The sequence below is a fragment of the Carassius auratus genome, chromosome 32, assembly GCF_003368295.1.
Source record: "Carassius auratus strain Wakin chromosome 32, ASM336829v1, whole genome shotgun sequence".
Classification (NCBI taxonomy): domain Eukaryota; kingdom Metazoa; phylum Chordata; class Actinopteri; order Cypriniformes; family Cyprinidae; genus Carassius; species Carassius auratus.
Window position 1 is genome coordinate 14309644 of NC_039274.1, and position 15915 is coordinate 14325558.

The window sequence follows — 15915 nt, forward strand, 5'->3', positions numbered from 1 at the left end:
CACAGTATACCAGTCATACCCAGAAGGACCTTTTGTCATTTTCATGGGCTACACACATATTAACATACCTGTGTCAAACCCAGAAAAGGGGGAACCAAATGGAGAAAATCCAGGAAAGATTGAACCTGTCGTTCTGCTCCGGCTCACACCCCTATGACGCTGCCCACCACCAAAGAAATCTTCAAAGGGGTCATCAGCTAAATCAAAAGAAATCAAACAATATTATAGCTGTACGTGTAAAATATGTTAGAATAAAGTGGTTCCACAAGCACAGTTTATCTACGACTGAACCATTTACCAACTGCACAATATTGTATTACAGAACTAGAGAAACCATTTACAGCATCTAAATATGGAGACAGTGAGGGGAAAAATACTTTTCTGAAATCTGCCATTAAAAACGGGGAAAAAGTTTAACGAAAATAAATTCCTCACATTGACTGACAAACACAGCTCACCACCACAATCATTCACAAATCAAGCAACCAGCTTGACTTAATTCACACACGCAATCGTATTACAGACAACATTTTGGTAAAACCCCGACACATCTCTGATCATTTCTTTATAATATTTCACCTACATCCTGCTACCTGTGTACTGTGCCACTAACTGGTTATTTTTAGGCAAAACCTACGCTCCCTTTCCATTTTGCCTCATTCTTCACAGACTAACACCATCAGTATTCAGTTTTCAGCTCCACACACACAGGAACTCAAACAGACCACATCCACTGCTAAAACTCCCCTCGCTTCTCCCTCTCTTCAGTGACTACTGTTTTTACTGAAAAACACACAGAATCATGAATCTGCTGTGATCACTAAATGAATCATTATTCAGTTATTTAATATCCAAACAACTCTCAGCATTGTCATAATTACAGCAGAAATACCATCGAAAACATCTAAGTTAATATGGCAGGCCTTTTGAATGTTGTGTTGGACAATAAGTGGCTTTTTGAGTCAAAAAGGTTGAAAACCACTGGCTTGGCTATAAAAAAGGTCACCAGTTTGATCTATCTGCTTGTTTTAGACACCAAATACCATCTATTGACCAACTCTGGCCGTCTGCCACTCAGAGTAAGGAAACATTGTTTCAAGAGAGCTAGATTATCATCTCCTGAAAAACCAGATTACTTTTACATAAAGGTAATTACTATACCATTTATTACAACAAACACACCTGAGAGCTTATAAATGTATGATGCATTGTTACAATTGTTTGACAGCCACTGTATATTCACAACTTTCTTTAGACAAATTAATAAATTAAGCCTTGGAGTAAATGCTTCTATCCAAAGTGACTTACAGTACAGGTGTTATAAGGGGGAGAATCTCCCTGGATCTACGTGCACTGCTCATGTCTCACTGGTCCTTTAATGCTGAGATCAAACCCACAAGTATTCGTTTTCGCGCTTTTATTACGTTTACATATTTTATTTCTATTTTCTTCTCTGTTCATGGAAATACTAGGCTTATGGGGGCTGTAAAGATCTATTTTTATTCATCCTCATAATTCTGGGAGCAGTGTTGCAATGTAGCGTCATGCCTGCTGAAACATGTCTAGATCAATGCTTCTCCATTTTCAGGCACCTTCATATGAACTTTTCCCATCTCCTATAAGTAGTTTGATTTGGCAAGTAGAACCACGACTGATATCTTCACAAGCGCGCACACACACACACACACACACACACACACAGTTATTCTAACCCACCCCCAACCTTGTCATGGCTACATAAACACAAATAAACACCAATGATCTTCTATCATCAAGGATGGACCTCCTGAAACATTCCAATTCGAAAATTCTCAGTGCGTTGACATATTTCTCACAGATAAACATATATTTGCACACATACCTGTTGAACACATACACTCATTTTCTCTCTCATAGCGGCCTAGAGCTATTAGCCATTCCCTTTCTCTTGCTGCTCTTTTATTCGGAAGCTATTTCTGAGAACATTCCTAGTGGATGATGCACAGTCTCTTCTCGTCCCCCTTGCTGGTCAGAGCGCTCTCGCCATATTTAGAGTGCCTCTATGTTTTACACACATGCCGTTCAGCCATTTGCTCCCAGCAGTTAGAGTCAGTAGACATGGGGAAACACAGCATTTAACAGATGACTAATATGTGTGATCTACAATCACTCCAACAACACCATTTTTAACAGTTAATAAACTCCTCAATCAGCTTTCATGCTTTTAAGAACCCAAAAACAGAAATTCAGTTACTGTTTACTCTGCTTTGAGTCATTATAAACCTTTTGTTATTTTATGTGTGGAAATTATTATTTTTTAAATCTTCACATAAAAAAAAAAAAAAAAAAAACAGTATAGATGGGCCCATATCAATAAAGAGGTTCAACCAACTCGGAGTTAAAATGTGAACTCTGATTCACCATGAGATGAGAAACTGAGTTTTCGGTTTAAGAACAGCTGATCTTAGTTTGTTCACCCAACTCTTGAGTTATGCACATGCACCATGACTATAAAAAGCCATAAGCAATGGTGCTCCAATTTTATGAATCTGCAACATCACCCGAAAAAAAGAGATCCGCATACTTTTCCCCAGTAAAACTGGAAATGCTACTGCAAGCATACAGAGACTATGAGCATATATTTAAAAAAAAAAAAAAATGTCTGCAGTGGTGAAGGAGAGAGAGTTGGCATGGGATAAAAATTGCTGCTCAAATCAAATCGCATGTTTAATTTTTAATCACTGTTATAATAACAGAGGTCAAAACTGGCAGAAGGGCAAGTTACTGACTGTTATGTTCATTTGACATTTTACATCAAATAACAAAATATCCTTCAGTGTCTATTTCAATGTGCAGCAGCTTTTTCCACATGGATCTAATGCCGTTTTCAGACAATTAGATGTTTTCTCATCTAATTATGGTAATGAAATTAACACTTGATATACTCATATAAGGCTCATAAAAGCAGAGGCTCTACACCACCACCTCTGAGAGATGCAGAGGAGACGGCCTGAGTATGAACACTGGAAGGACAGCAGCTGAGGGAGCTCCAGGAGGAAGTTCAGTGATGTTCAGTAAATGCCAGGGTTTGATTCTGTAGAATTCATGTAGAACTACACGATTTTACCTCATTCTTGTGTATTTTCAGTTACCGGTTAAGGAGTTCTGTATCATCAAATTATTAGTAAAATGTGTGGAATGAATGAATGTATGAGGTATTCCAACAATGCTTCAGCTTTAAAAAGGGGGAAAGACTGAAAGAAACTCTGGGATTACTGAAGAAAACCTGCTCCTGACCAGGTTAAGTTCACAGAGTAACCATGGTATACCTCTCTTTCAGAAACGGGCTGGACTTACCCCACTTTCTCGGGTTTGAGATAACACCTGTTCTCAAACCGAAACTCCAGAGCTTCCCCCATTTCAAAGAGACCTCCTTTCCAAAATGGGCCTCAGCCTCAGATGTGAAATTATTGTATTTATGTATACAGATATATAAAATATAAAACAGCCCTTTCAGTAATGTGAGAAAAATGTTCCCATAATATACACCCAAGTTAAGGGCACATTTATAGAGAGTATTTTTAGTGAATAATATAGTTATGGTAGATTAACAGAAAGCTAATCGTCAAATGAACCCAATAATTTCATTCAAAACCTAATTACCTAATTATAACTCAAACCGTGTCACTGCAGTCACAGAGACACTGTGAGAGATTAAATGACCTTCATTTCCTTTCTTTGGGAATTTTGTTCTAATTATACATACTGCTGTTTTCACTGACAAGAACCACTTTATTCTGAAGCGATGCGGGTTGAACGTGGTTTTGCTATTAAAAATCCTATACGTCCTCTTTTACTATTCCACGTGTAATTTTTGTTGTGTAATCAAAATAAATTACACATGCACCTACCAAAGAAATCTGCGAATGGATCTCGGCCTCCAAAGAATTCCCTGAAAACGTCTTCTGGATTTCGGAATGTGAATCCTCCCATGAGATCCTCATCATAATGGCCTCCTTTTCCAACAAGTAATAATTAGAGGAAAACCACATTTTCAAAAACAGGTAAACGTGTCAAAATATGACATAAATCAGAAATAACTTTACTTACCTCTATGAGATAGGCCTTCTTTACCATATTTATCATACTGTCTCCGTTTGTTTTCTGTATGAAAAACAAAAAAATGTACATACTGAGAGGACAACATCTGAGCCGTTAAAGGGGGCTGTTCTGTGCCAAAACTATAGTTTAGAACACGTGTTAAGTTGATCATTACTACTAAAACCACTCAAGCAGGGACGAATGTAACTGGCCATTTTTTAACAGATATTTAGTCTGGTAAAGATTTAATCCACAGTGTGACTGATATCTGCGCCAAATGCCATCCTATTCTGAGGACAGGCGCCATGCCTCGACATGTTTAAAACATTCACAAGTCAAACATTTCAACTGCCTACAGTCTTATTACACTAATCCCAGCTCATTCTGGGTACAGTTCTTTATGCTTTATGCTGTTTTTACCAGCATAAAGAGAATATCCTATGGGACATTCATTCCATAACAAGTCTTTAATTTAACAATTTAGAGTAGTAATTTAAAATGTTAATTCTCCAAAATGAGATGTAATCATATTTTTAAAAAAATATATATATATATATAAATAGCAATACCGTCTGACAGGACTTCATATGCCTCCGAGATCTCTTTGAACATTTTTTCAGCTTGTTCTTTGTTGTTTGGGTTTTTATCTGGATGCCACTTTAGTGCTTTTTTTCTGTACCTGTAAAAACAAACAAACACACACACACACACACCCTTATTAAAATAAGACAACTTAAGGGTGAAAGGACAACGCAAAAGAGGTTCCTTAAATAAAATCCAGTTTAAGAAACATTGCCAACTAAAATCTGCATGTAGATAGATGTAATACATGTAATGCAGTTAAATATTAAAACCATTAATTATTTTTGGGATGAGAATTAATTTATTTTATGAAATGGTGACCAGTCACAAGACCCAAGGTATTTGCTTTGACCATAAATGTGAAGACATAAAATCGCAATAAGCATTGTGCTTTGTTATTTTTGATATTAAATAAAGTCTAATTTAAAATTGTGTCCATTTTATTAAAAGATTCAACAGTTTTGGTGCTGTTTAATGTGGTGACCGATTGCTACAGCGGCTGAACGGATCATCTCCTCTGCTTTAACTGCAGAAAAATTATATCCGGTGACCATAAACTCTAGAGGAGCACTTCACTAAATATATGCACCATATAACACATTCATTATCATTTTTACTGTTCTTCAATATTTAATTTACATTAAATAAATCCATTAAGTTTTTGTAATATAAAATGTTTATATTTAAAAAACTAATTGGATTAGAAATATAATTATGTAAGTGCAAAGTTAGTATTATAATTGTTATTACTATAAAAACTTTTAATAAGTGTAATAAAACACACAAATGAGTTCATTTTAATCGTCAGTATTATAGTAATGTAATGTATGTAATGTAATGTAATGTAATCCAAACGACTCTCATGTAGATTTTATAGTTTTATAGAAACTGTTTTTTTCCTTGAGAAAATTTGCCATGCACTGTAGCCGATATATATACAAAATGTATATTGATTTAGAATTTGATTGAATCAAGCTTGTTAATCGACATTGAATTGAATCGTGAAATTTGTGTCACTACCCAGCCCTAGTAAAGAGTCTGGTCATGTCTACAGTCAATAAGAAAATTTGCTAAAACTTTTAATTCCGGACTGGATTGACTTCATTTAACATCTTAACACAGTTGTTCCATTCCATTCGCAAGTTTTTTTATATATACACAAGTTTAGATCAGTTTTGAGATCTGATGAAGGAGCTTGGTGTTATTTAGTGTAGAAAACAACAAATTTACACACATATAGTATACATTTTAATTGATTTAGTTATGGGTTAAACATAACTGCTTTAAGACCTATGTAAATCAATACCTAAGAGTTCATTGTAAAGTACTTCAGGGTCCTTCTTTATGATGCTTACACATCACTGCATTACAAAGTCAAGCACTACGACTTCAGATGGTGTGACAACAGGTCAGCATCTCACACACTAGGCCCGAGTCAGCGATACACACCCACCCAGCAGAATACAGCAGGGTCAATGGCCTAAACCAGACACTCCATAGTCCATACACTACCAGATGTGTCCTTTGCACATCTTTTAATAGTGTTTGCCCTCCATAACTCTGTGCTTTAGAAATCCACCCCATAACCATCAGCAAATTCAGTGACCTATAGAGTCAGCATTCAATTGGCATTTGATTACCTGACAAACAAAGGACAGAACACCCTTCCCAGGGAGCTAGATGAATAAGGCATTGACAAGGCATGAGGCACAATGTGTCTAAACATCACTAAAAACTGTCTGCTCCCCATCTATCCACACACTGTATTCCCTTTAATCCTTGTTATTGTTAATATAGAGAGCTGTTGGTTTTTTTTTTTTTTTTTTATAGAGAACATCAGAACCGAGGAATTGAAACAAACAGACATTAGAGACAAGCAGCAAAGAGCAGAGATCTCAAAAGCACAGTATCAACTAACCCCTGTGCTTCACACAGTCACTGTTATCATTACTGCTCTACTGTGTCCGGTGTGCAAAAATAGATGCCCATGACACGGAGTACTTACGCTTTCTTTATATCATCTTGGGATGTATTTTTCGTCACACCCAGGATCTCGTAATAATCCCCCATGGCTCAAGTTTTGGGTTTCCACTCCTCTGGATGAGGATAAATTTTCAGCAGTGGCCCTGGAAAGAAAAAGAGAGCAAGAAATCTTGTTGAAGAAGATATAAAAGAGGGTGTGTTTTGGTAGCTATGTGGGTGGGTGGCTACTGTGACAGACATCTTCGAAACTCCGACTCGTCATGTGAAAACATGGTTCTAATTTACATTTCATCCATAAAGGCATCTATCATGATTCATGATTATATTTATCCAAATAACATTTCAGGTTCCTATACTTTATTGTACTGTATAGTGTATATCTTCTTATCAACAAATTCCAGCCTTTTCTGGCTCAAGTTCAATAAAATAAACATGACAAAAACACTAAATAAATAAAATATTACCAAAGTAGTTTACAGATGTTCTCACATTTCCTCCAAATAACTCATTTATTACACTTACAAGCCATAATTCAATCCGGTCAACTCGAAAAACATCTTATCATGAAGAACAAAATGTCAACTGCTTCCAAACAATCAGGAACCAAATGTCCAAATGCAGTAGCTTTCCAGCTGGAGCTCACTGGTGTTATTTATATCTACAGTGCCCTTCAGGACAGGACCAGAGGTGATCATGGCACAGCACTGGCTTTCCTCTGCATTGTTAAAATAAATACATTTAGTTCACCCAATAGTTCACAAAAATCACAGTTTCACACCATCACTGTACTGTAGTTACAGCTTTAAAATGTGTTATTTTTAAATGTCTGGGTAAAAAAAAAAAAAAAAAAAAAGTGCAGCAAAGTTGAATTTATTTTTTTCTATGGTTTGTTTCTCGTAATGTTTGCTGAATTCTGTTTTGTCCCACAGCTTTTGTTAAGGATGACTGATTTGCTGCTTGAGCTACTGCTGCCCTAAAAAGAAAAAGAAAAAAGACTGGCATGGTAATTCAACCTAAATCTGTAATTAGTTATTTAAATTTTAGTTTATCTTTTAATTACAGTACTCTTGCGAAAGTATGTGTTTTGAGTATATAAGAGGTCGATGATTTATCGGTTTTACCGATTAATCGGCACCGATAGTTGATTGCTGGAACAATCGGTTATCGGCAAAAATCCATGTCGATAGTTTTCCGCGTTTGTCACGTGGTGCTGCACTGAGCAGAGCGAAAACTTCAGACAGAAAATCCTGCTGCACATCAGAGCGCCATTCACATAGTTTTCCATTAATTTACATTTTATTTTCCACCTGAATCGTTGTTAAATGTACATAATGAATTGTATATTGAGCATTTCCATCGAAACTTTGTCTTTCTGTGGCTCTAATAAAGTCTGTATGTTTCATTTACAGAGCTATAATATAAAACTTATTGCATTTTTAAAATAAATACATTTAGTTCACCCAATAGTTCAACAGTTCACGGTTCATGCCTTGATTTGAAATAAAAATTTAAATACACTGAATTTTTGAGGGGAAAAAAATTAAGCTTCTTTAAGAAAAAATAAATAAGTTGTTTTATGCATTCAAATAATTAGACATGCTAAAACAGAATTTGGTAACAATAAAATAAAATAATGGTGAGAAAAAATAAAACATTTCATAGGGCCCTAATCATGTAATTTTTGTTAAACTTTTATTAAACTGATTTGAAAATGTATACGTTTCATGATTTTATTTAATTAGACTTACTTTATGATTAAACTTTAATTTAACTATTAAAAAGGAGTGGAGTAAAATTAAAATGTAAAAAACAGAATCCAGAAAATGTAAATAACTGTATTTGGAATTAAAAAAAAAAAAAGGAATTTAGGAAAGAATTTAACAGATTTCATAGGGCCCTATTAGAGTGTGGTTATTTCAACAATTACCATTACAGTTACTTTTACGTTTTTTTTTTTTTTTTTGTCAGTATCCATTTTAAAAACTATCGGTTAATTAATCAGTATCGGCCAGTGTGGTCCAACCTTGCTATCGGTAAAATCCAATATATATATATATTTGTATAAGTATCTGGGTCGTTTCCTCCAAATTAGACAAGGAAGGCAGCCTCTACTCAAAATATTAGATGAGAAAAAAAGATTGTTTGTAGAACAAATATAAAACAACGCAAATATTACAAAATCTAACATTAAAAATTATATAAATTACTTGTATTCCTAAAGAAACCTTGTGCAACTGCTATACCAGAAGGTAAAGTAACAGCAGGAGTACGCGACTCTCTCGCCTCCCTCGAGCCCACTGGGGATGATTTGGTGGGGGATAATAGAGATGAATAGGGGAAAATCACGTGAGAGGAAGCAATGCCTACATCTCAATACGATTGGATATGACTGGTTATGTTTGGCTGTGATTGGCTCATGCGATAAATCATGTCTCTTGTGTTCGTGTACGTTATGGTTTTGTGAATCAATGTGAACTGACAATGCAACGTAATTAATGGGAAGACTCATTTAAAAAAAGAAAGTAAAAAACTCAAATACTTCGATATAAATCTTCTTAGTAGATCATCATTACATCTTCATATAGTAATAATGTTTTTAACAATGTTTTCCCAACGAATACTGGACTCCTGCTCAAAATTATAAATTAATATAACGAGAGCAGAGCAAATCGATTTCGGAACAATGCAATCAATTTACAGGTAAGAAAGCACCCTAAACCTCGGTGTCTGTGACAGGATTTATTGAGCTTTAATGACTGATGAACAGAAGAATTTAAAAAAAATAGTTTAAAGTTAACTGTTATAAACTGCTGAACATAAATATATATTCACACACATACACACACACACATATATATATACACACACACACACACACACATATACACATTTTTTTTATGTTTATGTTTAATCAACCAAGAACATGTGACTGGGACATGAATTTACATTTGATAAAAAAAAATAATAATCATCATTTCAGAACACCATCGATGGTGCAATGGAACAGCAGCGATTCAGCATTGCATTTTTTACCGCTGCAAGCAAAGCAGCTCCGTTCTAATAAACACTGCTTTAATATTCATTATATACAGACAAGATGAAAAGAAAATACCACCTAAACTTTTCTAGCCACGTATCACCCTGTAGCCCAAGACTAGTGTCCCACTGAAGCAGTACCTGGATGGGAGACCTCCTGGGAAAACTAGGTTTCTGTTGGAGGAGGTGTAAGTGAGGCCAGCAGGGGGTCCTCACCCTGTGGTCTGTGAGGGTCCTAACACCCCAGTATAGTGATGGGGACACTATATTGTCAAAAAAAAAAAAAAACACTGTCTTTCAGGTGAGACATCAAACCGAGGTCCTGACCCTCTGTGGTCATTAAAAACCTCATGGCACTTCTCGTAAAGAGTAGGTGTGTAACCCCGGTGTCCTGGCCAAATTGCCCCCCTTGTGAATCATGGCCTCCTAATAATCCCCATCCACTTGATTGGCTCCATGACTCTCTCTCCTCTCCACCTGTAGCTGGTGCTCACTGGCGCTGTTGTACTGTAACAGGTGGATGCTGCACACTGGTGGGGGTTGAGGAGAGACCCCACCCACCCACACACACAGACACACACACACACACACACATGATTGTAAAGCGCTTTGGGTGTACAACAATACACAATAAAGCGCTATATAAAGGCATAATTCATTCATCCATTAATTAATTAATTCATTCATTCATTCATTATTGAAGAACAGCCATTTACAGACTTGTCATTTTGGAAAATAATTGCAATTCAGTTTGAGCAAATCCAAAACAGAGATCGGCTGATGAAAAAAACTGCCGGTTGTTCCAGGGGTTCACCGCCTTCAGCATCCTACACACAGCTGACTGACTGCTCACACCAGCAGGATATACAGGGGTTGTACACTTTCAGTCTTTGAAGAGACAGGAAAAACACCATACCACAGAAATGGCAACAGGTAAATTTTGTGACATTTTCAAATCACGGGAAATACATTGAAACAGGTAATTGGCCCATGCCTAGGAGGCAAAAGTTGTGTAGGCTAATGTATTCCGGTCTTAAAATACAACTTAATTTTAATTGATATGCACAAAAAATAACCCAGTCATTCAATGCTCTGATTGCATTTATTTTCATTTAATTGAATATAAGATAAAATCTCATATTTGTTCAAAAGAATACGTCCATTGTTTATTGGCACAATGGTTATCAAGGCTCATCTAGGCACTAAAAAAAATGGACTATATTGCTAATATTTAATACATGAAGATTAAGCACAGAAAGATTATCTGCAGGACCTAAGTATACTCAAATTTTACAACAATGTTTGGCAATGTTTAGTATGTAAAAAACACCTACTGTAACAAATGGAGAGACAAAAAATAAATAAATAAGCACTGAACATTAACCATTAAAACAATTTAAGTTTAAAATCTGTTACTGCAAAAAAAAAAAGGATTGTAATTTCTCTCTTTACAATTCGTGTGTTGATTTTAGTATAGAGCCTGAACCATGGAATTACATTTGTGAACTTGTGTTAAGAGGAGAACACTATTGGTAACTGAGAGCACAATCAAACAAATAAATAATATATAAATAAATAATCACACACACACTAAGTAAACAGAACAAAAGGACACTATGTAGAATTTTGTCAAGGATTGATGGATGCCAATTTTCTTATGGCTTGGACATAATCCTAATACTCAATACACCCCCCTCCACTTCACCTGTTCTCTTTAACTGGATCATTCAGTGCGTTTTTTTAAACCACACCTTCTGCCCCACAGCCAACATTCCTGACTCACAGCTCCATTCAATTTAAAACACATTTTTGAGACGGCCTCTTCGCGAAAACACAGTTTTAAGCAACAGTCCTCTCTCCATGATTATTTTTCCTCTGTCCTATCTTCTTCCAAGTCTCTGTTGAACATTCCTTAGCTCCTCGACATGAAACAGCAGTCAGGGCAAGCTCACAAATGTGTGAACATGTGAAATGGCTGCGGAATTCTCTTGAGCTTTGTTTTTCTGGCTTCTCATAGTGGCACTAAGAGGAGGCTGTCAGCTCAGCTCAAAGCAGATCACTTGACTGCAATAACTTGCGCCAAAGCTGACCACAGCTCAGCCAGTTTTTGTTGGTGGAAACTGGTTCAGTGGTTCGAAAGGCTAAATTAGACATCTACACGTGAAAGGCAAAGAGGTACACAACAGGAACAGTCCTAAAAATAAGCCAGTATGATAGGATGGGGATGTATGGGTGTTTGCGGGGATGCCTGAAGGCAATATCAGATCAGTAGATTAAATAGCTGGGTTCGTTGGCCAGGTGTTGAATCAATACAAACTGTCAGTGTGCCCATTCACCTTCTATTGTTTTTCCTTCTATGAGAATTTAGAAAGAGAGATTATTTGAGTGAGCATGTGTTTGTCAATGTGACCAGTTGATGCACTGCTGTATAGGATAATGGGAATCATTATTCGGCAAAGGTGTGACAGACTGAACCAGAGGACAGCTTAATGCACTGCTTATGTGTTTGCTTGAGGTTTATGGCCAAATGATTCAAGTTTCTGACTAATGCTACAAGGAAACTTAAGAAAATTGTTTCTCTTTCTTTGAACAAGTACAGTGACACGTTGTGGTAATTTCTAGAAGAAAAAGACACACTTCCTTATAGAAGATGCCTGGCAACCAAAGACTATTTACAAGGGTAACTTCTTTGTCCCAAAGAGAGATTTGATTGATTTGATTGACATTAGGCCATTAAAATCGGTTTTTAAGTACTAAGCAATTATTGTGCATGTATTGTAATATGATTAAAATAATAAATATTGTCTGTCGGCCACATCAAGCAACAGTGAATTATTTTTTACAGCTTAAATAACACGTTGTTGTTGACTGGATGGAAGACATAAAAAGTTTCAAATAAATTCTGCCTCTTCTTATGTTGAAATCAAGGTGGATAGTGATATAGCCATAAAGAGAATGAAATGTACACTGGTACCATCACAAAGGCAAAACCTACACTGGGCATTTTTGAAAGCATTGATCTTTCAGAGAAACATTGACAGCACTGAGAACTAAAGGGACAATTTGCTGGTTCACTTGGTCACATCTAACACCATTTTATACTAGCACAGTCGAACTGTCTTATGCTACCCCAGTTAACCGTTTTACCCCTGAGGAAGGTTAACAAATTTGAACAGCTTCTCTCGAACTAAAAATGACGTACTACACATAATAATATTACAAATCAGTATAGTCCTTAATGGATTACAATGTAAAAGGTTTTAGGAGTCCTTATTAAGCATGCCTAAATATGAAAATGCGTCAGTTTGAAATTGCAGACAAAAACGTCAAAGATGTCAGACTTTTAGTACTTCCTACTAAAAGTGTAAACCGAGATGATTTCAGGTACTTTCTGCCAAACAGTGCCGTGCGTGAACAGTCTTCAGCTCACTTTCTAGATTTTTCCTTGTCCTTATGTTGTTCTACAGACTGAAGAGCGATTGAAGAGCAATGTGATCTCTTTAATTCCGTCCACAATTTCTATAAACAGCATCAGCACTAATTAAAGGGGGAAAAAATGTCCATCATGTCTCAGGTTCGTATGACATTTCAAAGCAATAATATTACAGGTGTGACCAGAAGCGAAAAGTTCTAGAAAATCGAGCCACAGTTCGCCAGGTTCGAATCGTATCACCTGCTTATGTCAGTTTACGTTACACATAAATAAAAGACACTGTCTGAGATTTACATGTAACACTGATCATCTTTCCATCCTATTTTCTCTGCCATTGAATTTAACGGGGGAAACGCGCCAGGGATGTTGTCTGGTTAGGCAGCTCACTAGATTGTGAAACAGACTGCAACGTTATCTCCTTATTAAAGCAAACCGAAAAATCATCATATCTCAAATTAAAACTCACCAACCTTATGTAACGGATAACGTACAGGTGTCCTTATCCCGCTGCTTTATTCGGACCTCCAGTGTGTGTCCCAGTGATGATGAGGTCGAGTTCCTTTTTTCTACCCCTAAAGGAATGATTCGGTTTGTTCTTCTCTTCGTTTGTGATCAGAATAAGTTTCCCATGTGAAGGACAAGGATCAGCAGACGTGTGACTCTTTATCCCCGATATTGGGATGTCGCTAATGTTCTCCAACAATCCGCCGACCTCTTCTAAGAGCCGTTTCGTCACTTCCTGTTACTCGAACAGCTTGAGGGAGATTCTGCGATGTGTCAACTAATTATTTTGTGATATGGGGGGAATTGTCAAAAAAGACTTTTTATTTATTTATTGTAAAACTAATATCTAATCTACATATAATCAAGTAAGTGTCCTGTGAAGTGAAAAGTGAAAGTGCAGCTATGGCAAGCCATTTTAATCTTAAAATATTCCCAGCGATACTCGTCGTAATTGCATTTGTAGGCTACTTATAACAATTTTACTAGAAAGAACTGAATAATAGAGCTCTGTAATTTAATTCCAACTAGTAAAACAAATGGAATTACTACAAGTAACGCTGGAAACATTTTAAAATAAAACAGATTTCCATATACGCAGCGTCACCTTTACAGGTGAAGCAAAGGGTGAGTCGGGAGAGGTGTGACCTGTGACTGGCTGCTCTCACTGGGTGTGTGTGTGTGGGTGTGTGTGTGTGTGTGTGAAACCAGATCGCTCAATGCCCAGACAGTCACCATAACTCCATGTTTAATGAGCTAGGTTCTAGAACAAATCCATATGTCAAAATTAATTAGGGACTGCCATGTGTATTTAACCACTCCTTCAAAAACGATTTTTATTTCCCCCAGAATTATGGAATATTATAGGCGGAGGCGGATATGTTTACATGTCCTTCAGGATTCGTCCAAATGATTGTATCTTAGTAGACAGGACATGATGCATGCATTGAATTCAGATGTTGCCTTGTCCCCTCCTGCTTCCTGATAAAGATAAGGATGATTATTCATGAGACAGTGACTCATGTGGAAACCAACACGGATGGGCTTTCTGGGTTTTCAACTCTGATAACAATAACCAGAATCTCTTTAGCAAAACACATTTAAATACATAATTCTTTATATATATCTTAGAAATATATATATATATATATCTTAGAAATATATATATATATATATATATATATATATATATATATATATATATATATATATATATATATATATATATATATATATATATTGTTGTTGTTGTCAAAAAGCTTTTTTCGCACAATTTGGCAGGAAACACATATGAGATGACAAATTGCTCTTGTCCGCTCCCCATGAGTTCATGTTGGAACTGGTTAAGACAGCATTAAGATGTCAAAAGAAGTAAATAGTAAGAAGAATGTGTTGGAAGAACATCTTGTAAGGCTGCATTCTATAAAAGAATGTTAGTGTGTGAAAGTGCAGCAGAATCCTATTGGTTACGTTCTGTTTCCCTAGCATTATATTAATTAAATGGCTTAAAATAAGTAGATAACTATTTTTATTCTTATTATTTGAAATGCTTTATTTTATTAATTTATTTTATTAGGCAATAGTTGTGGAAGCACTTTTAAATCGAACAACATTACATATTTGAACAGGGGCTTAACATACAGTGCAAAGCGTAAAAACGGTATAAGCATATCAAATTAGAAAATTACTAAATTTCCAGGCTCCATAGGAATCTCTGCAGGAGGGAATAAAGCATTCAGAAAAGCATTCAACTATAGTGACAGTGTTATGTAAAACGTGTAGGTGTTTCAGCTACAGATTTAAAACTGTATAGGCCAGCAGAGGGTGAAATTTCTTTCTTTCTTGATCATGCATTCAGTGTCCATTTAAGCAGCGAGATAATACCAATATGTGCCTTCTTCCAATATCAATGATTCAATTAGACTCTTATCTTGTAATAACAGAGGTCTCGGTTTATAAATGCTGCATTTCAAAACTTTTATAAAATCATTTATTTTTAGTTGTGTCAAAAAAACTCCACAGGGAGGCACCCTTGCACACCTTTCTAATGTAGTAAACGAATTTCTCTGTTCATCTTTATATACGGCAGTTACTGTACCATGTTTATGATACATTAGAAATAATGTTAACCGTAATCATCTTACAGTCATCTTTTTGAAAAAACTGTAAATTTACATAAGATTTGCCACAATTTTGAACAGATTTAAATATATATATATATATATATATATATATATATATATATATTTATTTATATATAAACATTTTTCTAAAAATCTGTTCAAATTTGTGGCAAATCA

At 35.8% G+C, this 15915-nt stretch overlaps 1 protein-coding gene across 2 annotated transcripts in view; it reads right to left on the reverse strand.

Annotated features, from left to right (window-relative positions):
* LOC113051662 (dnaJ homolog subfamily B member 6-like) overlaps positions 1-13858 on the reverse strand; it is a 29071-nt gene extending 15213 nt beyond the window's left edge. Inside the window, exons 1-6 of one of the 2 annotated variants that reach the window (XM_026215586.1) lie at positions 13585-13858; positions 6668-6788; positions 4650-4759; positions 4090-4143; positions 3891-3995; positions 69-197 (exon numbers count right to left, since the gene is read on the reverse strand). In XM_026215586.1, coding sequence (XP_026071371.1) covers positions 69-197; positions 3891-3995; positions 4090-4143; positions 4650-4759; positions 6668-6732 — 463 coding nt within the window. In that variant the 5' untranslated portion in view covers positions 6733-6788; positions 13585-13858. The remainder of the gene's footprint in view (positions 1-68; positions 198-3890; positions 3996-4089; positions 4144-4649; positions 4760-6667; positions 6789-13584) is intronic. The other variant, XM_026215587.1, reaches the window with a different exon arrangement.
* Between the last annotated feature and the right edge of the window lie 2057 nt (positions 13859-15915).